The sequence below is a fragment of the Hypomesus nipponensis genome, chromosome 19, assembly GCF_054491055.1.
Source record: "Hypomesus nipponensis isolate SF chromosome 19, ASM5449105v1, whole genome shotgun sequence".
Classification (NCBI taxonomy): Eukaryota; Metazoa; Chordata; class Actinopteri; order Osmeriformes; family Osmeridae; genus Hypomesus; species Hypomesus nipponensis.
The window spans coordinates 13,687,289-13,711,930 of NC_140379.1; the positions used below are offsets into that span (position 1 = coordinate 13,687,289).

Here is a 24,642-nt window from a genome sequence, read left to right on the forward strand (position 1 = left end):
CTAATCCTAATGCAAGATGATGGCCCCCGCTGTCATGCTGCAAACCAAAGGATCCTGGGAGTTTTCAAACGTCGATTCTGAAGTCATGTCTCTGATTATGAATTTGAGAAATGTGCCAGTTCCGTTGCGGTGACAAACACTGGGTTTAAAATAAGGATTGGAGGGGAGGGGGGTAAGATGGTGAGATGGTGTGCGGGGCGTGAGTTGGGTGCCGAGACCATGTGTGGTGCTTTTAATACACATCAAACCCAAGCTGTAGGGGGAACATGTCCTGAAGTTCTTCTGAAGGAAGAAAGCAAAAGGATTTCTACCAAAAATATGGCAGGTTCCAAAGGAGAACTATGTATGGAATATGGACCTTTTTGGGACAAATTATTCTGAGGTGCATATTGAACATCCTGCACTCACTGTGTTAGCATTACAGCTGCTAGCATTTTGGGGTATTTGTAAATGATTCGTTTTGTCACCTCAAAATAACGAGTTTTCAAGGTTCATATGGGCTTTGTAAGAGAAAGCGAGAAAGAAAGATGCTATACTGCATTTGTACCATAAATTGATTTGACGTTGTGTAATGAATACAGACACACTATTGTGTTATTGTTTTTACCTCATTTGTACATACAAAGATTATTAAATCATTGCTTTTTTATTGTGTCAGTGAAAGAACGTTGGGTCACGTATGGCTTCTCTGGAAAAAAAAATAGTTTTTTATCATTCTCATGATGAGCTATGAATAGTTATATTGGTGTTTTGTATTTGCATCATTTTTTTCGTTTTTTCTCAATAAAGTAATTTGTTTGGATGAGTATTTGTGCTGGTTGTTTCTATGTAGGTTTCTGCAGGTTTATTCCCAACCCGACACAGAGAAGAGCAAAACACACCTCATTCTGGTTCTTCCTCCGGTGGATTATCCCCACATTAATAGTCACTGGTTTACAACAGAAACTAAGAATACCAGGTAACTGAAGATTCCCACTGGAATGTCCCATAAAAACATTAACAACAAGTCTACAGACTTCCTCCAAGTCTGTAATGTGTTGAACCATACCAATAACATTCTCATAGAGGGAGATGAAACAGTAGGGGCTGATCAGCACCAACAACTAACGCAGTCCATCCACACAGACATCAAACACAAAACAAAGCACTTAACGTACGAGCAGAACATCTCCCTCAGCGACTGAACGATCCACTCATTAGAGCCCACACTGAAAACTGGTGTGAGATGTTTTCAATAGGAATCTCCTGGGCTCTGGCTGTCCAGAATATGTTCATACATCCTACATTAGAGCACAAGCGAGTGGGCTTATTCACCTAAAGAAAAAAGAATCAGGTTTCATAAAGTAATGTATGAAATATGACAGGTAGAACAGTCTGTCCTGTTCGTCTGCATGCATAGACATAGAATTACAGACATTTCAAAGAACTGGTTTACCACTTACCATCCCAATATATGAGATTTCTCGGAAGTATCACAGTTAAGTTCTCAGTGCGGAAAGGGTTTGGCTGTGACACTTCCACACCTGAAAATAGAACTGACTTGGCGATAGCTCTCCTGGAAGCATTGTTTTGACTTGGAACAAACACAGATTTTTTCTTTTCACGTACAATATGTGACATGTTTGTATACTGAGTTTGTAACGCAAGTACAGTCCAACATTAAGACGTTAAGAAACACCACACACTGTGAGAGTTCCTATCAAGGTTTAATGAAATAGCACAATACATTAATAACGAGGAACGGTTTGGTTTAAACCCCTCACATCTCACCCGAAACAAGACGCAGAACGACATGGAAAAGCAGGCAGAAGAACATAAACTACAAGATCCAAACAAGGACTTCAAGGCACTCTAGTACTTCAAATCAAATCTTGAATTTACATTACATCTACATAAGCAATACAAGAAAAATAACATCCCTTTTTTATAGTGTAGTAATGAATACATAAACATGACCCTGCCTAGTCCAGTCCATACATTTAACAGTCTGGATTATGAACTACTGCAGACCTGCATGGACCAGAAGAACACCAGGACAGGTGAGTATCCTGTGACAGAATTAGGAATGAGTCTACTTTCTGTTCCACAAGGCTTTGCTGACACTCTCCTGCAGCCTATCAGAGGGTTCACCCGGATAATCCAATTCACACACTCGGCAGGGGTCAATGTCATCTTCTGGTGTGGAGCAGCTATAGGACACAGTCAAATCATCTCCTACACAGTGTCTATTATCTCACCTTCGTTAAAATACTGAGAGTGGTTCAAATATCTGACCTGTCAAAATTGAATTAATGGAATGAAACTGAACAATGTCTGTTCCAAAAACATTCCATTAATAAAGTCTTATTAAGCAAACCCAGCAGCATTAGCTCTGTGTCTAAGAAGGTAACAGGGCACCTACTAAATTAAACATCCAATTTAAAACCAAATGAATGAACAAGCAATGATATTCAGTGACATTACTGGCATGCATAACAATGAGCCAGTGACACTCAACCTTCAAACACGTGACAACATCTAAAAGCAGTACGGCTTCTGTCTGTGACTTGTGAAAATGACAGTCTGTGCTATTGTAAAATGTATGTGTGTGTGTCTGTGTTAAAAGACAGGGTCCTCATTAACAAGTGCGGTAGTGTTTCTTCAGCGGAGGTCTGAGACTGAGACACACTCAGACAGACAGGTGATGACACACACACACACACCACACACACACAATATCTTCACATCCACAGTCACACACACACAGACACACACACATGCATAGAAACATACACACACACAAACAGTGGCTTGCCCCGTAATTACCCGCAATGCTCTTGTCTTTCAATCACCCTCTCTCAGATGCCTACTTTCTTCTCATCTGTTTTCTCCTCTACTCCCTGTTTCTGTCTGGTTGAAAGCTACGCATATAAACAGTGTATACGTGTATATATATATATATATATATATATATATATATATATATATTAATATATGCGTGTGTGTGTGTATGTGTGTGGTTGTGCGTGTGTTGCGGTTGTGAGTCCTTGAGTCCTCACGATAGGTCTGTTTAGTAAAGACTGGAGGGGTTGCCCCCCTCCACCCCCCAGGCTGACAGTAAGCTGAGGATTCATATGCATGAGCTGTTCTTCAACCCTGCTCTGCTCTGCTCCAATCAGAGCCTTGTCAGCCTGCCCCGACTGCTCTGACAACAATACCGCCACAGACCAGGGCACGGGCTCCAGGCTGTGTGTGTGTGTGCGTGTGTGTGTGTGTGCAGGGCTGTATTGGCGATTCACAGGGGGCATAGCAGTCGGGGTAGCAGCCTTGCAGATGGCACCAAATCAATAATTTAACATCATCAACAATAAAAGAGGTCGGATGACAGCTCAAAATCCATGAGAGACGATCACCCTGTTGTCCACGTGGAACTGAGACCACAGCCGTGTTAAGGGGCCATGCTTCAGTGTGGGGAGCTTGCGCTTGTGGGAGTCTGTGGGGGGGCAGGGGTGACCCTTGGTTTCGTCAGTGGCTCTCTATGTTGTCCTTGTAAGCCCTGTGGAAATCGAACCGGCAACCCAGCCACTGGAGGAGCCTCAGCCCTCCATGGCGGGCCGGGGCGCCTCCGCGGGGCTGCTGTTCGCTGCCGCCGCCCCCTTCCTCTTCTTCTTCTTCTTCAGGCGGTACACGTGGAAGGTCTTGTTGTGGAAGGCGCGCGTGAAGAGGGAGACGTACGCCGCCGTCTCCGTCTTGATGGCCTCGCAGAAGCGGGGGTGGGGGGAAGGCACCAGGTCAGGGGCGTTGTCCCCCGGACCATCCATGACCTGGAAGGAGCAGACACCAGAGGAAGACACGTCACGCAGGCTCCCAGGGGCCTGGGGGGGAGCCAGGTGTCACACCCCGCATGGGACCTCCACCACGGCCAACCAGGAAGACTTGTTGTGCTTGTCTGGATGTGTGTTTGAGTGGGTGAGAGACAGAGACTGCCAGGCTAAATACCCAGTGACTCACTATTTTGTACTGTTAGGAAAGAAGAAGAGGAAGGAGAGGGACAGAGAGAGTAAGAGAGGGAGGGAACGAGGGAGCGAGAAAGAGGGACAAGGTGACAGGGAGATGAAAAGGATTCGTTCTTTCACCGACAGAACACTCAGACCAATCAGGCTGAGGTATGCGTGAGTGACAGAGGATGACAGCCAGCATGTCTTTACAGGCACAAGAAGACCTCATCTAAATGAAACCCACGTCCCCACCCATACATAAACAGATCTACCGCCCAGCACACGTACACTTACACACACAAATATATATATATATATATATATATATATATATATATATATATATATATATTATCTCACACACAAATATTGTGCATTCCTTTTGCTGACATTGTGGCTGTCCAATTTATTCTCCTAGCATCATTTCAGCAACCTAACCTTTTACAACCACAAATACATGCATGTGCACACAAACAGAGGCCTAGGCACAACAACATAAACACGTTGGTCCACAGCCATCCAGCCAGTGTTGAATAAAGCCAACAGCTACAGGTTCCTCATGCTCAGGACTACCACAGAAAACCACACAGAAGGTTAGATTGGACAACCTGAGATCACAGACATGTCCATAGGCTATGGAAGACAGTACATATAAGGTCCTTGTAAGGTCTCTAAAGCCCTCTCTCTCTCTCTCTGTCTCTCTCTCTCTCTCTCTCTCTCTCTCTCTCACTCACTCACTCACTCACTCACTCACTCACTCACTCTCTCCTTCCCCCCTCTCTCTACATTACATCCAAGCCTATTGGCAGTTAGGAGTGATCACCTACATGCCCATTGGCCAAGTCCAGGAGGTCACGGAGTCTGCAGCCACGCCGGTGCCTCCTCTCATAGCAGATGCTGTCTTCTAGAACCAGGAAGTCTGTCCCCGCTTCGCGCAGCAAGCGGTACACCTCATCTGGAGGCTGGCGAGCATATACCTGGTACACCTGAAACACACACACACACACACACACATGGGTTACACCTGGATATGCTCTGGCATTTGATCCTATTAAACTGGTATTCCCTGAACTGACTGACAGAGCAGATACAGAAGCCACCCTTAACTCATTCAGCCTCATAGCAGGGCCTCTCCCAGCCTCATAGCAGGGTATTGAAGTGGAGCACTGTTTTCCTCCGAAGCAAGCCCCCCACACCCCTTCTCCCCAGGCTGTGAGCAGGGCTGCGGTGCCCCTCAACAGCCAGGCATCATTAGTCAGCCCCACCCAGGAGCTGCTGCATGCTGGGGGGGGCCACCCGCGGAGAGACAAAAACAAACGCCCCGCTAGCCTTCAGCTGCCTCTGTCATCTTCTCTTCCTCGACACACACACACACAGGCACACACACTCGCGCTCTGACAATGACACGCACACGCACACACAGGTCTACTCGAGTCAGTCTGCATATTCATGTATGCATATTCTGACCCAGTATCCATCCTAATATCTCTGTGGCTCGTCCAGTAATGTCCCCTGTCGACAGCCTGTTCACTTCTCACACTCAGCTCTGCTCCGCTGCGCCCCGTGGTGACTACTGTTACCCTGGCCTTCAGTTCAGCAGACTGGCACAGTCCTGGCTTGGTGTTACCTGTCTGGTCCTCTCCCTCAGGGCCTGGTCCTCGTAGTGGGGGTGGTTGGTGAGGCCTCGGCCTGTGCAGAGTTTAATCCCAGCCAACAGCTGCATGCTCCCAGCGAACACTGCCTTGGGAGAGGTCCTGGAACTGCGGAGGGAACACACGACCCGCTCAGGTCTCCATATATGTACATATCACCAACGCACACACACTTCAGCGAGCCCTGTCTGCATTGTGCGTGCTCTGAGCTTTGCACTGTGCTATTGACAGGAAGTGGGTTTCTACAAAGAGAGCCAGTAACTCTATTGGATGTATGGGGCTTTGTGTTGAGGCTCTCTCCGTGCAGCCTTGGCTGTGTTCTCAACTAAATGAAGACGATCAACCCAGTGTGTCGGCCCCCTCTCCTCCTGCCCTCATTATCCAGGCACCACAAGCTGTACCTTAGATCAGCTCTTCACTCCAGTATTCTATTACTTTGTAAAGCGGCAGAACACGGCCTGTTTCACCAACGCCTACGCATGCTCTCTCAAACTTTGCACAGCGTTTGAAAGGTTTCTTTGCTTCAAGGACGGACAGTGTGTGCAGAGCCCAAGGTCCGCAAGCCTTTGGAGCCCAAAAGAGAATATACAATGCTTCTCTCAAGTTCTTGAGGTACTGGTGTGGAGGTGCGGAGAGCAGGAACCATGAACGGGTGAACCCTTGAAAAGTAGGTTTGTATGAGCGGTGGAAGGATCTGCAGCAAAATATAGAGGATTGCTTGGCCTGCATTGCTTGCTTTTACACCTAATTCGGAAAAGCCACAAGTGTGCTGACTCTACAGTCAAAGACACACGTGCTAACATGCACACAGACAAATACACACACCCTTAACCCATGGTGAGAGGGGATTCATGTCAGGAAAAGTAACCCAGAGTTGTTTCCTGTCAGGCCGGTCCCCACAACAGGTCAGATGACCATCCTTGAGCTCTCAATCAACACACACCTCCCCGCTCTAAGAGCACCGTCCCCGAACGGCACACTTATCCACACAACACCCATTTGAACACTCTGAACCGCTTGTGAGCGCACACAATCACCAGCGCAGACATCATGTTCAGACATGTACATGCACGCACACACACACGCACACACAATCAGGGAAATGAAATGATTTCTCTCCCCAGTGTATTTGCATGTTCCTTCCCTGAGGAGCCGTGGTACAGTATATCTGCTAGCCAGGGGAACAGGGAGCTAATCATCCTGCAGCAGAGAGCGAAGCCACCGCCGCCCGGCTCATCAGCCTCATTACCCCACTCAGAAGCCGACCTCCTGTTGATTCCACATCCAAACCCTCGTCTCGGCACGCCGCTAAAAGCCGGGATGTTTCCCGGAGCCTGGGGCTTCCTTGGGGACAGGCACTCTGCAGGACGCCTATGCTCAGGACATTAGCTGCTGGTGGCTAATCGCCAGGACCCCTGTGGCGGGTGAGCAGCGGCTGATGGTTTTGACCTCTGACCCGTTCTTCCGGGTCATTTCCTCTCCTCTCTGTGGGTGTTTCCTGTTTAATTACTGCAGCCTCCAGAGGGATCCCTGTGACCTGGGCTCATTTACATTTAATATCTGATTTATATGCTGCTATGCAAATGCAAGAGTGAGTGCTAGCCTGTACCTCCAGTGACATTATAAAAATTGATTAATGCCATTAATAGTTGGGAGGGGGAGGACACGGCACGGTGACTGGGCGTGAAATTGGTGTGTGGTCCTTGTGCCTGTGGTGTGCTGCTTAGCTATGCTACTGGTGCGAAGGAGACTGTCAAACAGTGAGACGTGTGGAGATCCACACCAGTGATAAAGGTGTGAGACTGTGTGTGTGTGTGTGTGTGTGCGTGTAGTAGAGAGGAAGTAGCTGTAGTAGTGTTTGATGGATACAGACTTGTCAACTCCTTCCTCACAGACTCTACACACAGTTGACTTTTTCTCTTCCTTGTCTGCCTGGCTCCAACCAGTTAACAACACAAACACACACACACGCACAGACACACACAAACGGTGGCACATGCCCACAGACGTGCACAAACAGACAAAATAAACATGCAATCATTTCGGAGACCGAGTGGGATGGGAGCGATGATTGATTGGTTGATTGATTAGTCGGGAGAGGAAACGTTGTTTAAATGTCATCATAATGAGATCTAAAAGTGAGCGCCGTTTGCTCCGGGGCTTTTCTGCAGCTAACAAGCATGGAAATGGACGAGGTTCATCTGGGGCTGGAGAGGGTGACGAGAGACCTCACTGCTCCAGACTCCTCCTGAACATGCAGAAAGCGCAGAAACCCATCTCATTTGGACAACACTTAGAGGACAAAACAAGAACGCAGACAGGGAGTCAATTATCAGGGACGTGTTAGTGGAGGACTGGAGTGTTGACAACGTTCACAAGGAAAGAAAAGAAAGAAACGCAGGAGAGGCAGGGAGAAAAGAGTTACTTTTTTTGTTGTCTGCCTGCTGAGCATAAACTCCAGCTCGTCGGAAGGCTCTGGAAGGCTGCGAGCGAAAACAAAAGCTTCATTTGTTCTCATTATTCATAAAACAAGGCAGTGTTAGAAAAGTGGCACAGCCTCGCCGGAAATCAAAGGATGCCGGCGTGGTGTTAAGAGCTGAACAAAGGAGGGGAAATTAATTGCATGGCAGGCGGTGTTGAAAATGATAAGGCCTGTCCTCAGTGAAGGCTCTGCTAGACACTGCTGGGAGTGACAGTCCACACAGCCACCGTCACAACACCAGCACAGCACACATGGTGGAGGAGAAAGGAGAGGAGAATAGAGGAGAGGAGCAGAGAGGAGGTGAGACGCAACTTCTCCCGGCCTTTCCTGTCCACCACTGTGTGTGTGTGTGTGTGTGTGTGGAGCGCACTGAGCTTCTTAGCAGCATGGACGTGGGATGGAAAAGAGGGAACTTATTCAGGTCCTTTTCAGTATGGAGACTAAATTGAACTCTCCAAAAAAACGGACAAAAAAAGATCCCCTCCCGTGCGTAGCAACAACAACCAGCGTCGCACACACGACAAGTACTTGTTTTGTTTTTTTGGAAGTGCACTCTTCTCATCCTAGCTCTGAGCCAGACACTACTTCACAACTCTACTCCAGAGCTGTACATTTTGTTCAGGCTTCTGTGTTCTTCTGGACAGATCCAATCTCTTCTGATTCATGTCTCTGTATTCAGCTACGCCCACACCGTTACGTTCCCAACATTCCACACAGATTACCATAATAAACCATAATATAAAAAGCCATGACTACCTTATGCAAATACCTCAAATGAGACTTTCAAAAAAAATATGTTTCCCTCTCTTTTTTCTCCATTCTTCTGTAGTTGTTTTTATCTGGGATGATCTACATATGAAACAGTGGTGTCTGTGCTGAGCAGGATTCTCATGTAACCTGATCCCTGCTTAACTCTTTCATCTTAAAATGTAATTAGCACACGCCAAGCGGCTTAATGCGTCAGGCAGCCCCTACTAGCGAAGGTAACTCCACACTCGGATAATCCGCCTTGCAAATTGGATTTGCTTCTGGAGGGAAGGGAACCTGTGTCATTTCACAGGGAGAGCTTCAGTGAGCCTGGCCTGTCACTCCCAAGTCTGTGTCTGTTTGAGGGGGCCATGCCACCCCACCACCACCCCACCACCACCCCACCACCACCCCTACCACCACCCCACCACCACCCCACCACCACCCCACCACCACCCCTACCACCACCCCACCACCACCCCTACCACCACCCCACCACCACCCCACCACCACCCCTACCACCACCCCACCACCACCACCCCCACCACCACCCCTACCACCACCCCACCACCACCCCAACCACCACCCCTACCACCACCCCTACAACCACCCCACCACCCCTACCACCACCCCACCACCACCCCTACCACCACCCCACCACCACCCCTACCACCACCCCTACAACCACCCCACCACCCCTACCACCACCCCACCCACCACCTCTACCACCACCACCACCACCCCCACCACCACCACCACCCCTACCACCCCTACCACCCCTACCACCACCCCTACCACCACCACCCCTACCACCACCACCCCACCACCACCACCACCACCCCACCACCACCACCACCTCTACCACCCCTACCACCACCCATACCACCACCACCACCACCACCCCTACCACCACCACCCCTACCACCACCCCCCCACCACCACCACCCCACCACCACCACCCCACCACACCTACCACCATCACCCCTACCACCACCCCACCACCACCACCCCTACCCCCACCACTACCACCACCCCTACCACCACCCCTACACCCCCACCCCACCACCCCTACCACCACCCCTACACCACCACCACCACCCCACCACCACCACCCCACCACCACCCCACCACCACCCCTACCACCACCACCCCTACCACCACCACCCCACCACCACCACCACCCCTACCACCCCTACCACCACCCATACCACCACCACCACCCCTACCACCACCCTACCACCACCCTACCACCACCACCCCTACCACCACCCCCCCACCACCACCACCCCACCACACCTACCACCATCACCCCTACCACCACCCCACCACCACCACCCCTACCCCCACCACTACCACCACCCCTACCACCACCCCTACACCCCCACCCCACCACCTAGCCCACCACACCACAAAAAGGCATGATACTGGGTTGGTGTGTGCGGGTGTGTGTGTGTTACCTGATCCAGGTCATGAGTTCCACAGTGTCTGGGTCATAGAACTCCCTTAGCTCCGACACTTCCTTCATCAGCTTACTCCAGAACTGGAGGATCATAACGACAACGATCAAAAACAATACCAACTAAACAACCAACTGGAATATGTTTTATTCGTCCCATACTGTTTGTTTTTCTCTTTGTTATGATATTTGTTAACAAATACATTTCTCTTCTGAGATGAATGAAAATATTTATGATCTAATTTTCTCTAACCTTACAAAACCAAATTTCTATTAGAATATGATAGAAAAACTCAACTATAATCAGTTTTGTGAGCGAAATGTTTTTGCACAAAGAAAAGTTATACTAGATTCATGCAGAACAATCCCAAATTCCAAATATTCACTATTTCATAAAATGCAACAAAAAAAAGCCCATTCAAATGACTTGTCATTTGTTCTGCAGGCCAAGGCTGAAAGGAGAACTGGAAAAGCCTTTCTCTGGTCAACATAAAGACAAACACTTTCAACCTGATTTTACACATGATTGTTTTCCCTATATGGGGATTGCAATTATAGTTCCTGAAAATTGCCTTCGATGGAATATGATGCAAATTGTGATGAAATAACAATGTGATTGTCTCACCTTGTAATATAGGAAGCCCAGAATTACTATGGGAACTGTGTATCTGATCAGCCTTAACTGCAAAGTGGGAAAGGGAGAACGGGGTAGAGAAAAAGACAGAGAAAGGGAAAGAGAGAGCGAGAGCAAGAGATAGAAAACACAAACAAGGAGGCAGAAATGAGAAGAGAAAATGAGCAGGTGGATCATCATGAAGCCACAGTCTGCAGAGGTAATACTGTCCTGTAGTTTTATTGATACCATAGTGCCACCTAGTGGTGGCGGGATAACGGCTTTAAATTCATTTGACGAGGTCTGAGGTCCGTTCTAAATCCCAGGGATTTATACCACTGTGAGAAGGACCGTTCTACTTCAAGGCAGTGATGTAGTATACGTGACACACAAGCATTTGCCACTTTAAAACGACTCGTAATTTGTTGTCACGGGAAGAAAGGGGTTCGTGAATTGACAGTATACCCACCCCACGACCTCTGACTAGACTACAACACTGCTTCATGGGTCAGTGAGTGTCATCCCTGAGGGCCGATGGGGGGGTGTGTACCTTTGTTTTGGAGTTCCAGTGGAGCACATTCAAGACCACAAGCCAGAGCTCCTTCCCACACACACCATAGGCAGCCAGGACACACGCGTGGCCCGTCCACAGGTACTTCATCCTGGAGAGCAAACACCACATCCATATCCTGGTATCATCAGCCTTCCCAGAATGCCACAGACCTCTTCAAAAAACTCAAATGAACTTTGAATTTGGAGACTGGAACAACAACAGCAGGGTCCTCATTATACCACTGGTTGATAGAACAAACACAGAGAAGCGCACAATGTGTCGAAACAAGAAAAATGAAGGCGATAAGAACGGAGCCGTTAAGTGAATGGGTAATAGAAAGGAGGAAGGCACACAGAGGAAAGACAAGAAGAGATGGTTAGATTAGAGAGAAGAAAAAAAAGATAAACGAATGATAGAGATAAAGAAATAAGTGTGGGCTGATTATTCAGCACATTTCTAAGGCTGTGGGAAGATAGCATGGGTTAGCATGCAGTGTTGCGTAGCACGAGAACTACAGCCTCCCCTGATGCAGCACACCATGGAGTACCTTACTGGAGAAAGACATAGTTAAATAGCTTAATGTACTGTAGCATAGCCAAAGGTAGCATAGTTTAGTACTGATAATGTCATAAGTGCTAAAACTGGCACAGCATTGGGTTGCATGGCCTTGCATTGTTCACTGTAGCATAGCTCTGGCTAGCGTAACTTAGCATAGCTCACCTCATGGTGCTGAAGGCCAGCAGTCCGTAGAAGAGGCTGTGTACGATATTGTAGGCGACGTCTGGTCTCATAGAGACGACGGTGTCCTCTGCTCCCCCCTTGAGGTCCTCGCCCCCCCCAGTCTCCTGCCCACTAACAGACAAAGGAGAAGGAGAACACTGATGCATTAAACATGGAGGACCAGGCTGGTGGGAGACATTAGTCTGGTCTGATTATACTGAGGGTGACGTCCCTCTGTTCCTTCTCTGTTTGGTCTAAAAGGTTAGCTGGTACAGCCGTGTGTGTGTGTGTGTGTGTGTGTGTGTGTGTGTGTGTGTGTGCGTGACAGTACTGTCTAGAGTGGGAAGGACAGGATAATGGGACAGAAGGAGAGCTGCTGACACAAGCATACAGTGACAATCACACACCACACACACACACGTACAGAGACAAGGTTATATATATATATATATATATATATATATATATATATATATATATATATATATATATATATATATATATATATAGTATATATATATATATATATATATATATATAATGTCACACAGCAATGTCACACACAGACACACACACAAATATATATATACGGTAAATATATACAGAGAGAGTGAGAAAAAAGACAGAAGGCAAGATAGGGAGAGAAAGGCAGAGAGTGAGAGCGAGAGAGCGAGAGAGAGAGAGAGTGAGAGCGAGAGAGAGAGAGAGAGAGAGAGAGAGAGAGAGAGAGAGAGAGTCCTACCTGAGGTGTCTCAGTGCCACCAGGGCCAGCATGGGCAGCAGGACCACCAGGGTACACAGGTAGGGGTACACCAGCAGGGTGCCCGCCAGACGCTCAAACGTGTCAAACGGCAGCAGGCCAAAGGCCTCCTCACACAGGTAGAGGCTGGCATCGAAATCTCTGACAGAGGGGGGAGAGAGGGAGGACCAAAGAGAGGGAGGAATAGAGATGGAGAGAGGGAAAGAGAAAAGGGAGAGATATATAGACAGAGAGAGATAAAGAGGGAGTAATGAGTTAGACACTGTAGCTTTAATTATTGATACAGCAGTTGTTTCCCTACATGAGTTATGTACCCTGACACACTGCGGTAAGTATCTCCCCCCTGAGCGGACCACACACATACCCTCCCACACACGCCCCCACTCACACACACACACACACACACAGTGATCAATGCAAGGGGTTCTATTACCGAGGCATTCATTATTTAGCCTGTCTAAGCAGTAAGTGGGAGAACATTGTCAGGTAGTGAATAATAGACGGCAGGTGGAAGAGCTGGGCAGGACTGCGCAGGATAGTGAGTACCTGGTGGGTCCCAGGCCAACCTTCGACTTGATGAATTTAAAGATGTGTTCGTCTGATCTCAGCTGCAGAGCTTGCTGTGGAAGCGAGAAGACACAACACAGCAGACGGGAGGTCAGCGCAGAGATAGACCCGAGCGTACTGAATCACCACGGAATACCAATGAGGCGGCAGGAAGCCATGTTTGTCACACGTCATGGCTGCTGCTCTCCATATGCCCCTCTGTCATGAATTACTTGTTCACTCAGGGGTTCAGGGGGTCGATGAGGAGGAAGGGAGAACGTGACTTGGGGGAGAGGGGTGGGGGTTGAAGCTATCGGGTGTTTCTCAGGTCTTACCTTGGCTAGGTAGTTGATGGAAAGGGTGAGAGAGAGGACCAGACATGAATGCAGAAGCAGCTTCCCAAGCCTGGCCAGCAGCCCTCCAGACTTTAGACCTCTCTGGAGAACAACACACACGTGCCAGCCATCAACACACACACACACACACACACACATCAAAAGAACACACCATCAACACACACATCGTCATAGAAGCATCACAGCTTGCATTCCAGGTGAAAGGTGTGGGTATCTTTCCCTTCAGGTAAAGTATTGTGTTTGTCAGTTGGGTCTTCTAACCTGGAAGTGTCTGACGAAGAGGGCGGAGGTGATGAAGCTGAGGGCCAGAGAGCCCAGGATCATGGAGTTAAAGAACTGAAGAAGCCATACACACAGCAGACTGGTCAGCTGGACCAGGTACACACACGTCACCTGGACAGGGGGGTGGACAGCTCAGTACCACACAGCTATTTGCATTATTAAGATGAACACGTTAGCCAAAGTTCAAGTTCAAGTTCAAGTTTATTATCATTTACTAATAAAAAGCATTTTTCAGTAATGAAATTCTTTGTGCTCAATGTCCGTTCAATTTAAAGAATAAATACATTAAATACTGGAGAATTGAGAAAAAGGGTAGGAAAAGAGAAAAAAATTGTAGTGCAAAATGATATACAAAAGTGATATACAAATGCACTTGGTAAGTGCATTGGCCAAACCAGGACCAGAAGTCCATAGTTCTAAAAGCTTCACAGACTTCAGTGCCAAGGAACAGTTTGTATTTGTATTTCACAAGATTAAGCAACATCATCAAAATACACAAAGGACACTAATGTGTTTCCTTAGAAACCTTCATTTCACAAAGCAGTTTAGTTAACTTTCTAACGAGTAAGAAGCAGGTGTTTATCTTATCTCCTCCTACACTCTCTAAATGCACTAGCAGTCATTTTAGATGAAAGCTTGAGCTAAATACATAACATGTGTCCATGTAAAGGTACCTGTGGTGGTGAGAGGAGGTCCAGACAGTCCAGAGTATACAGGACCAAGGCCTGGACCAGCAGGATGAACTGGTTAAACTGCCACGTCAGGCAGAAACACAGCGTGGCCACAAACATCAGCCACACCACGACCTTCTGATAGAACACACACACACGTGGCTTCAGAACGATATGCCACCGTAAGAGTGTGTGTGTGTGGGAGTGTGTGTGAGAACGTGTGTGTGTGTATGATTGTGTGTGGGAAAGTGTGTGTCTGTATGTTTATGTATGAGTGAGAAAGTGTTTGTGTGTGTGTGTGTGTGTGTGTGTGTGTTTGTGTGTGTATGTGTGTGTGTTTACCTGCTGTATGGGCCTGAGCTGAGGTCTGAGGAAGCATGTGATAGCTGCCACCTGCAGAGCGAAGAAGGGCATGGACCAGTTCTCCCTCAGGGAGATGGTGAACTCTACACGCGTGGTGTCGATCCTGGGCACATGGGAACACACACACATAACCTACTGTACTGGACCCAACAACATGACATCCAAACCATATTTAATTATATGTTTAAAATCATGTTTAGGTGTGTGTGAGTGTGTGTGTATGTGTGTGTGTGTGTGTGTGTGTATGATACGCTCAGTAGGAGATTATTACCGCACTGTGTCAGGGAACATAACTTATGTTGGGAAACAACTGCTTTACCAATAACTCAAGCTACAGTGTTTAACTCCTCATTATTTTCAGAGTGTGTTTAGGTTTTCTGTGTGTCTATGTGCAGCCACGTTTTCACCGCAAGACCCCAGAACTTGTACTCTCCAGAACCACTTTTCAAGGAACTAGAAGGTTCTTTTAGCTCATTGCCAGCCTATTTCCACTGTAGAAACTTCACCCAGAAACTTTGGCAAATGAGTTCACTGATGTTTGAACTGTACATCAAACCACTAGCTTGTCCGCTGACCAGATAGTTTTCTGATATTGTGGTCCTTCATTTTCTTATGATCTTGCTTTTATTTTTTTTAGCTTCTACCAGCACTATTTTGGGGTATGAAACATTTTTCAGCTAGCTTAACATGTCACAGACTTTAGAATGCACTACATTATTGTGGTTCACTGATTCCAATTGTCGCTGGTTTTTGTCCTCCAGATAAATGTTTAATAAGGACCTGGACTTCCTCGACAATCCATTTATCATATGTTTTCTGTTGTCAATTTTTATGGAACTGAAATATATCTGTTGAGATACCTGTTGAAACACCTGTATGCTGAAGTGAGTAATCAAAAATATTCAGCGCTGCAAGCCTCACCCCCAAAGTTCCTTTATTTAGGGAAGTACTACCCCCAGAGCAGGAACTGGTTGGTTCCTGCTTTTTGAAAGTTTGTAGTTATTAGAAAGTTCCTGCAATGGATTTGCAGCTTGTGTGTGTGTGTGTGTGTGTGCTTGTACCTATTGAGGATGTACCAGACCGCAGTGAGAGCTCCAGACAGCCAGCATCCACTAAGCAGCCAGCTGGTGAGGTAAAGGGCTATCACATACACAGCCTGCAGGGAGAACACGGTGTATATGTAGAAATACACTGGCTCCAGGAACCCCTGTAATAAACACACACACACACAGTCAAATAATCTGACCTAAAGTATACCATTGTACCCTTGTAAGACATGCAGTCATGAGTCAGTGAATGTGTGTATGAGTGAATATGTGTGTGTGTGTGTGTGTGTGTGCATATGTGTGGTGTGTTACCTGAATGGGCAGCAGTCTGTAGAGAGCACTAAGCACCACCTCTTGGTAGATGTTCATGCGCTGCAGCAGGTTAATGGTCCTCCTTGACTCAGTCAAGTTGTCATTCACCAGCTCCCACACACCTAGAGGGAACACAGCAGGAAGCAGCCCGGTGAACTGCTGGAGGTTGCATGGTGACACTTTAACACCAGAAAAGCACAGTAGCTAATTGATCGTAGAGGTGGCTTCACACACTCCAGCTTTAAAAATACTTTTACCTTATTATAAAGTCATAATGTTGGCATCAGCAACCTTCTGAAAGATATATCCATCTTTAGCTGAGCTGGTATACAGTATAGCACATTCCTCACTTCTAATTGGCCTCTAGTGAGCAATGGGCATGGGTTCAAAAAATCTTAATAGACTCATCCAGTCATAGAATACAATTACATTAACAGAAGGTAAATTAAGGTAAATCAAGGTAACACATATTCTCACTTCTAATGGCTGCCTGGCAAGAGAGTAATGGCTCTGATTCTAATGAGCTGTTTGTCTTCACAGTAGCTCTGCTAAAGCAACCAGGATGTGAAGCAGGACCACAGATAGAAGCACGTCAGGCCAGTAGTTAGCCCATCAGAGACCTTCGCCTGGCTTGCTGACCCGGAGCTCTTTTCCATACTCAACTACAAAGGAACAGGGCCTGCTAAAGGATTCAGTGGGCTGTGACACAAGGCACTGTTGCGCCGGCTGACTTGTTTTCCCTTCTCTCATCCCTTTCTCTTTTTAACTAGCATTGTTCCCATGGTTACGGAGCGGGCCAGTCATCCCGTCTCTCGCCCGTTTCCACTGAGATTACCTCGGGCCAGAGGAGAGCGGAGGAGGAAGAAGAGGAGACAGAGGAGGAGGAAGAAGAGGAGACAGAGGAGGAGGAAGTAGAGGAGACAGAGGAGGAAGAAGTAGAGGAGACAGAGGAGGAGGAAGAAGAGGAGACAGAGGAGGAGGAAAATGAGACAGAGGCAGACACAGATCTACGGATAATCTGGAACTTTGAATGTTTTCATTAAAAGTTGCATGATCTACAATAATATTATCCCAAATGCATGAGGATTGTTGGTTTTTCTCTGCTAGGAAAATGTTCAGGCTCGGATGCTCTAATGAAGCACTGGTACCTTATAAGGTTATGATTCTCTGTGGAGTTCTGGGGGTTCAAGCAGTTACTGAGAGGTAGATCTGACATGCAAGTGTGTGTGCACACGAGTGTGTGGGGACTAATAGGCCTTACCTTGCTGAAAGGTCGGCGCCTGCAACATCTGTTTGTAGTAGGAGTAGTACAGACCACATTCTGTCCTAAAGGAGATTTCACGCTCCACTTCCTGAAATAGAAATGGAGGGAAATATAAAAATCACAAAAATATTTGAAAATAATCACGTAAAAAGCAACACTTTCTCCATATGAGAATGTGGTGAATACCAGAGTTTGACAGCAGTTTTTATCTCCCAGAGAGACAGCAGTTCATTCTGTGTGAGTCATGAACCACCATAAAAACCCAGGCACAGACAGCATGCTTGGTGGAGGATCATGGGAAACAGACAAGATCACTTCTCTGGGGACTTACTCTGAGCCTTGCCACATTACTGAGCTGTACTGTGAGGTGGAGAGGGGTAAATTAAGAGAGCTTACAGCACAAACCGGTCTTGTTGTCATAAACTTAGACGTAAAAACCCACACACTCACTGTGTACCAAGAACTAGAGAAACCACACAAACATTAAAACCACACACACACACACACACACACATCATAGAGGCACCACACACACACACTGTGAAGCCAGTATTAGACACTACACACAGTGTGTACCAAAGTAGATATCCTCCTGACACAATGCCACATCAGTTCAAATTCCAACATTAGCTGTAGCATCTACCAACTCGCACCAACAATATGTAAACTGTCACTGTTGCAAAGTTACCATTCTGAATGACTCGGCCCAGGTCAGGGTATAGGGGTCAGGGCTTACCGTCAGGTGGGAAAACCACAGCAGGTTCTCGTGAATGGAGTTAACACACCAGGCGTGAGACAGACCAATAACAACAGCCAATACCAGACCCACTGCCATGACAGTCACCCGTCGCCATGGCCACACAGGAGGAATGCTCAGGCCTGTGGGCCGGAGGTAGTCCCGGGGGTCTCCCCCTGCCTCCCCAGCCACCCCTGCCCCCGCAGAGAAGCCTTCAGGGGACACGTTGTCCTGGGAGATCCCCCAGTAGCTCTCCAGCTTGTTCCAGTTCCCCCTCTTCCGGATCTCCATGACAGGGACTGAGAGGGTCAGTCAAAAGCCTCCGTAGCGGTCCCTGGGCTGACAGACTCCAGTCTGGGTGAGAGGACTCAGGTTAGGTCACTGTCCATGTGACCAGTATTCTCCTCATCCAGTGGACAACAATCCGTGTCACAAGTAAATGAGCCCCTCTCACTCTGTTCTCAGATTCCTTTGTTCCAGTGTAGCTCGGCCAATCCGACCCTTGACTACTTAACTTAACTGAACTAAACAAGCAGAGCAATCCCTGTTGGTTAACATCACCATCAAAATGAAAGAGTTGCTAGTCAGAAAGACCAGGCAGGTTTGTGTTTCAAACTTGCACTGAGGCTACTGGAGAGGAGGAAAGAGAGAGAGAGAGAGTCACTCAGCCACCGATGACCTCTAGGCTTGACTATTAAAACAGAGAGAGCGAGAGAAAAGGGAGAAAGCCTAGAGAAAAAAAGGAGAAGGGAGGGGAAGGGGGGAAGACTGGAAAAAAAACACAACACTTGGAACATAATTCGGAAAAGGTTTAGAACATTTGTCAGACGGTTTAAATATCTAAAAGGGGAGCAGAGCGCGGAGCGGAACAGTGCAGAAATAAACCCCTCTAGGTACTATAACTGTCCTGGACATGACTTCACACGTGATGCGTTTAGGAGGGCCGGATGCAGCTGTCTCCCTCTGAACACACAGATACCCCTGGAGAGAGGGAGAGAGAGGGAGAGAGAGGGAGAGAGAGAGAGAGAGAGAGAGAGAGAGAGAGAGAGAGAGAGAGAGAGAGAGAGAGAGAGAGAGAGAGAGAGAGAGAGAGAGAGAGAGAGAGAGAGAGAGAGAGAGAGAGAGAAAGGCCCCTGGAGAGACTAGCTGAGAGACACACAGAGAGGGGCTTCCTCTGACGCTGGGGATCATGTCTACCTGAACATGTGGGCAGCGTGGTGAGCCATATGGGATTGTTAAAGTGTCCGAATGTATTTTGAACAAGCCCAGGCTCTCTTGAACACAGCGGACACAAGTCTGCAGTGTACCGTGCTGCATTGTGAAGTCACATCAGATTAGCCGCAACAGCCCCACACACACACCACAGCCCTGACGCAGAACAGCCGCTGTTACAGAGTGTGGGAGTGTGTATATGTGATTGTGTGGGTGTGTGATAAAAGGGAAATGTGAGTGAAAGAACATGCATTTTCTCCACGTTTTGCTCCATTTCCCAACACAATCCTCTCCTAATGCCCCTCCCCTTGAGCTATGCAAAGACCACATTGTTGTTGAGTAATGGGGGGGAGGGGGGTTCTGGGTCATACTGCACAAGGATGTGCATTTAGTTTGGCCACTGGTCGCCCCCTCCTACCCCCCCCCCCCCTTCTATTGCACCCAGGGCCAGATAGTGGTGAAGGCAGGGCATGAGTCACAGTCTGAAGCAGCAGGTATCCCCGAGTCTACATATCTATAGGCTGCAGTTGGTTTTCCACATAACTCCTGCCTCTGAGATCTTTGAAGACAGAGGCTGAAATAGAAATAACAGGCTTCACACACACACACACACACACAGCTGGGAAACGTCTCGGCACACGATGTGCAATGATGTCAACACAGTGTGTTGGAGTTAGAGGCATACTCAGTTAGAATACGTAGGCAACGAGTGCCAGGCCTGTAACGTGAACCGTATTTATTATGAATGAGGATGAGAACATCTGTGTACCTTCACTGCACACTCAGAGAGAGAAAGACACAGAGAGAGAGAAAGAGAGAGAGAGAGAGAGAGAGAGAGAGAGAAAGAGAGAGAGAGAGAGTTCAGAGAGAGAGAGAGAGAGAGAGAGAGAGAGAGAGAGAGAGAGAGGGGGAGAGGGGGAGATGGTGAACACAAAGGCTGAGCAACGTAAACAGAGTGGAGCTAAGAATAGAATCCCCTGTGCAGGTTAGCTCAATTAGCCGTGCACTTGAATCTTCGTGACACACATACTCTCAAATTATTCCGCACCGATTCCCTACGTGGGGGGTTGCATCGTGTTTGTGTGCTTGTGTGGGTGAACATCCACCTGGTGTAGAGAATGAGGGCTGGCAGGAACAAAAGCTGGGTCACTGAGAGGGAGGGAGAGGAAGAAACCTGTTGAAGGACTCCTGATCTCTGAAGACGCAACACCTGGGAGGTGGATTTAAAACAGAGCAGAGCTCACCATCATCTGTGTTTAATACCAAACCAGACCAGGCCTGACCTGGTTCGGTCAGCGCAGACTGAGATTGAACATGACATGATATTCTGCGGCAGAGTAAAGTTTTCTGTTGCTCTTTCTGGGGAGAATGGGTGAGTGTTCTACACCGTGTGCTGTAGCGCTAGATATTTTTTAGCCTAAGAACTTGGCATGCTTTTTGGGGGTTTGAGGTTTAAAATTCATTATGTGACATGTGGAAAAACAATCAGACTGTTTCAGATGGATATACTTCCTGGACACAAGGCGGGTGATAGAACATGGCAACTTCACCCATCATAATAACTGTTCTTATTTCAAATAAAACACCAGATATTAATGGTGTTCCCACGCCAGCGTGGGAGAGCATTCCAGCTGGGAGCAGCATGTTCACCTCTGCTTGTCCAGCTGCTGTAATCAGGTCCTCCGACAGAAAGGCAGTAGAAAAAAACATTTTCCCCTACCCCCCATTATAATTATACCCTCCTCTATAGCAATAAAGGGCAGCACTTTATGTTAAGATTACATTAACTACCAGGTACCTACACGGCAATACCTATGGTTAAGACACTTTATGTAATGTATGTAAATAAATGATCTTAGGTGTAAGGGTATAGGTTATATCAGATGCCACAGAATGAGGGAAGGGGTGATGGGATGTTGTGAAGGGCCAGTTGAAGGTTATGTACCAACACAACATCCATATTGACATATATTTAACAATGAAAAGCCCAGCATTTGACATTGCAAGTTTAACAATACATCAGTTCCTATGTAACTATAATGCTGTCACTATGGTGCTATGTAGTTACATGGTAGTTAATATAAAGTCTTGTCTAATATCCCCCCTCCTGTAGAGCGTAGTGAGGTAGCGTCAGACTGAGAACCTCACCTTGATGTTGGAGAACCACAGGTCGTTCTCATGGAGCGTCGCCACGTACATGCAGCACAGCAGGCCCAAACATACTCCCACTGTCCAGCCAATGGCAGTCCAGATAACTGTCCACCACGTCCAATCACCTGCAGAGATGTGAACAATCATTATACTACCACATCATATTGTGGGCTTAAAGGACCATGTTTGTGACTGTAATCAACTGTAAACAAACACTGGACTCGTGATTACAGTACTGACCTTATGGCATATTATTAAGTATATCATAAGGTCACAAAGCTGAAGCAATATTGATCCCTATGGGATTCTAGTGGTATCTACTGATATGAATAGAAGTGCATGTCTGAAATCCAAATAGACCTCACACCTGACCAGTTTGCTTACTCAGTATGGTGAGTGGGAGAACTGAATACCTGACTACCTGAAGTCCAGGTATCACTGGAATGCTCCTATAGGGGAGAAACAGACGACACACACAAGAGAACCTGACACTCACCATGCAGGGCTCTGTCTGAGGCATCAGCCGCACAGCTGGAGCGGCGGTTCTGGACCTCTGAACCTGGGTCCTTGGCCTTGCTGCTCTTCCTCTGCCTCAGAGCAGTCATGATGGGACTATTAGGCAGGGTAGCCTACCTACAGTTTGTTCTACTCGTACAGAGCCTACCAGTGGGGCTTCTATGCTAGAGAGAGAGGGAGAGAAAAGAGAGAAAAAATACTAAATACATACATGTATCTCTATTGTAAGATAAATGGCAGACGTCTGCAATAAGGAAATCATTGTCATATTGTTATTATGAATGGTCGGATACATTATTCGTATACACTGACATATTATGCAACATTAAAACGGCGTTGACATCAATATATATGATTGGTGATCGACGAAACATTGTCCCAGCGGGGAAACGTAACAACCTTCGGTAAGAAGCCTCCTACTCTACAAATGCATTGCACTTCAAGTCTACTAAGGTCCGTCGTTTCTCGAGTTCGTCTTTTAGTACGCTACCCTTTGGAGTTTCGCCGAAAGCAAACAAGCACACACACACATTTTGCGCACACTGAAAAACGCACACAAACTGCTTGGTTGTCTCCTTTCATTCATTGTGTCGTATATTTCGTTTATCGCGGGCCTATTTTGCAGCGGCTTTTCCTACTCACGCCGCTGCTCGGATGTCATGAAATCTCAGATCCCATCACTCGCTAATCTCGGTCGCTTCGAATTGACAGCCTCTGCGCATCGGTTTCAGACTCGTTCGATAGAAATGTCATCAGTGATATAAACAAATAAGGATATGATTACACGTGTTCATACGTTTTAGCCTCACCCTCCTCTACGATTGCAACCCGTAATCGGATATCCAATGGTCCCTTCTCAATCTCTCTTCTCTCCTCTTTCCTCCCACTCGATACATGCGCAGCTTCTCGATCAGTCTAGAAAAGGCTACAGACAATGTCTTCTTGTCGCTCCTCAGCCTACTACCGTTTGTTGCAATAAGGATGAAAGCAAGTCGACCAATTAAGCCGACATGGTCGATATTCCATAAATGCAACGTATGACCAACTCACAAGATTACATCTAGGATGAATAAACCTCACAATACCAAAGTGCCACGTAGGCTCTCGCATAGCTTACTGTTTAACCAGAATGTCAATAAAGGCTAGCCTATAGGCTACTTTAAATTGTTACCACCACCGGCATCAATTAATTGATCAAGAGATTGAAACGTCATGTTTTGCAGAGTTATGGTTGACCTCATTGATGGACGCATTGTAGCCAAGCCTATTCACCAAATAATAGATATTTGCATTTTCAGGGAAGCATTTGTTGTAGCGAAGAGTCCACTTCTCTGTTTTTTGGACATTGTTGGCACCATGAGGTTAAGTCATTCATAATAGACCTGGTGAGCAGGTATTTGGTTGTTTGTTTTTTGTTTTATCAGACTGTGGCACTCTTATTGCATTTCCGACGTGGTATCACCCCAAATAAACGACCACTGCACAAGAACTGCGCTATCAATGACCACTCTATAATTCATTATGTCACATATCAATATTTAAACATCTGGAGTTCAGTCACTCCAAAACTAATTCCTTACATTCCACATAGACTATTGGATTTCAGTCCGACGTAGATGTGCACATGGGGTAGAGGGTCTCTGGGCATTCAGATGGAAAAAGTGCACAGTACAGCTCCTGACATGAAAGGCCTGAAGATTATCAAAGAGATTTAAGAAAATAAATTGGCAGGCTTCTTGAAAGAGCCCAGGATTATGGGGTAAGAAAGGCGTAAATGTTTAATGGTTCCTCTCCTCAATTTTTCTGTCTTTTCCTTGGAAGGTGCTTGTTTATCTTGGTTTGTTTCTTGATGAACACAAGAGCAAAACTAGGTTGCAGCCTCCCTCTCTCGTTCTCTCCATCCATTCTTTGCTCCTTACCTCTCCCTAGCTCTTGGAGCCAGTGCGTACGGCCCCGAGTCCCAGCTCCAGGGGATGCAGAATGAGAGAGCCTGTGGCCTATTAAAGATAAGTCCTTTACCCCTCTCCCACTAGACCCAATTGCTATTCCTAAGCCTGCGATATAGAAAAGTCTTTGTTATTCTCATCCCTTTACTTGAACACAAAACAAGGTCTTTAGAGTAACGAAATTTGGGAATTAAATGTTCCACAAGCGTAACACAAGGGCTATAGAGTTCACTGAATCGATTTTTCCAAAGTCTCAGATTTTTTCTTCTTCCTTTCCCCTC

The 24,642-nt window shown here is 46.9% G+C and overlaps 1 protein-coding gene across 2 annotated transcripts; it reads right to left on the reverse strand.

Moving 5' to 3' along the window:
• Positions 1-1,687: 1,687 nt before the first annotated feature.
• On the reverse strand, positions 1,688-23,403 carry dpy19l3 (dpy-19 like C-mannosyltransferase 3). Of its 2 annotated transcripts, none has more exons than XM_084683105.1 (19): positions 23,225-23,403; positions 22,396-22,579; positions 21,897-22,024; positions 17,798-17,888; positions 16,537-16,658; positions 16,240-16,385; positions 15,158-15,281; positions 14,819-14,953; positions 14,124-14,255; positions 13,842-13,943; positions 13,507-13,580; positions 12,943-13,101; positions 12,201-12,332; positions 11,478-11,589; positions 10,940-10,996; positions 10,316-10,398; positions 5,605-5,737; positions 4,805-4,963; positions 1,688-3,803 (listed from the first exon to the last, which is right to left on the reverse strand). In XM_084683105.1, the coding sequence occupies exons 2-19, from the start codon at positions 22,502-22,504 to the stop codon at positions 3,576-3,578; spliced, it is 2,226 nt and encodes a 741-aa protein (XP_084539231.1). In that variant the 5' UTR covers positions 22,505-22,579; positions 23,225-23,403; the 3' UTR covers positions 1,688-3,575. The 2 variants fall into 2 exon arrangements, with proteins under 2 accessions (XP_084539231.1, XP_084539230.1); XM_084683104.1 differs by having other exon boundaries at positions 23,212-23,403.
• Between the last annotated feature and the right edge of the window lie 1,239 nt (positions 23,404-24,642).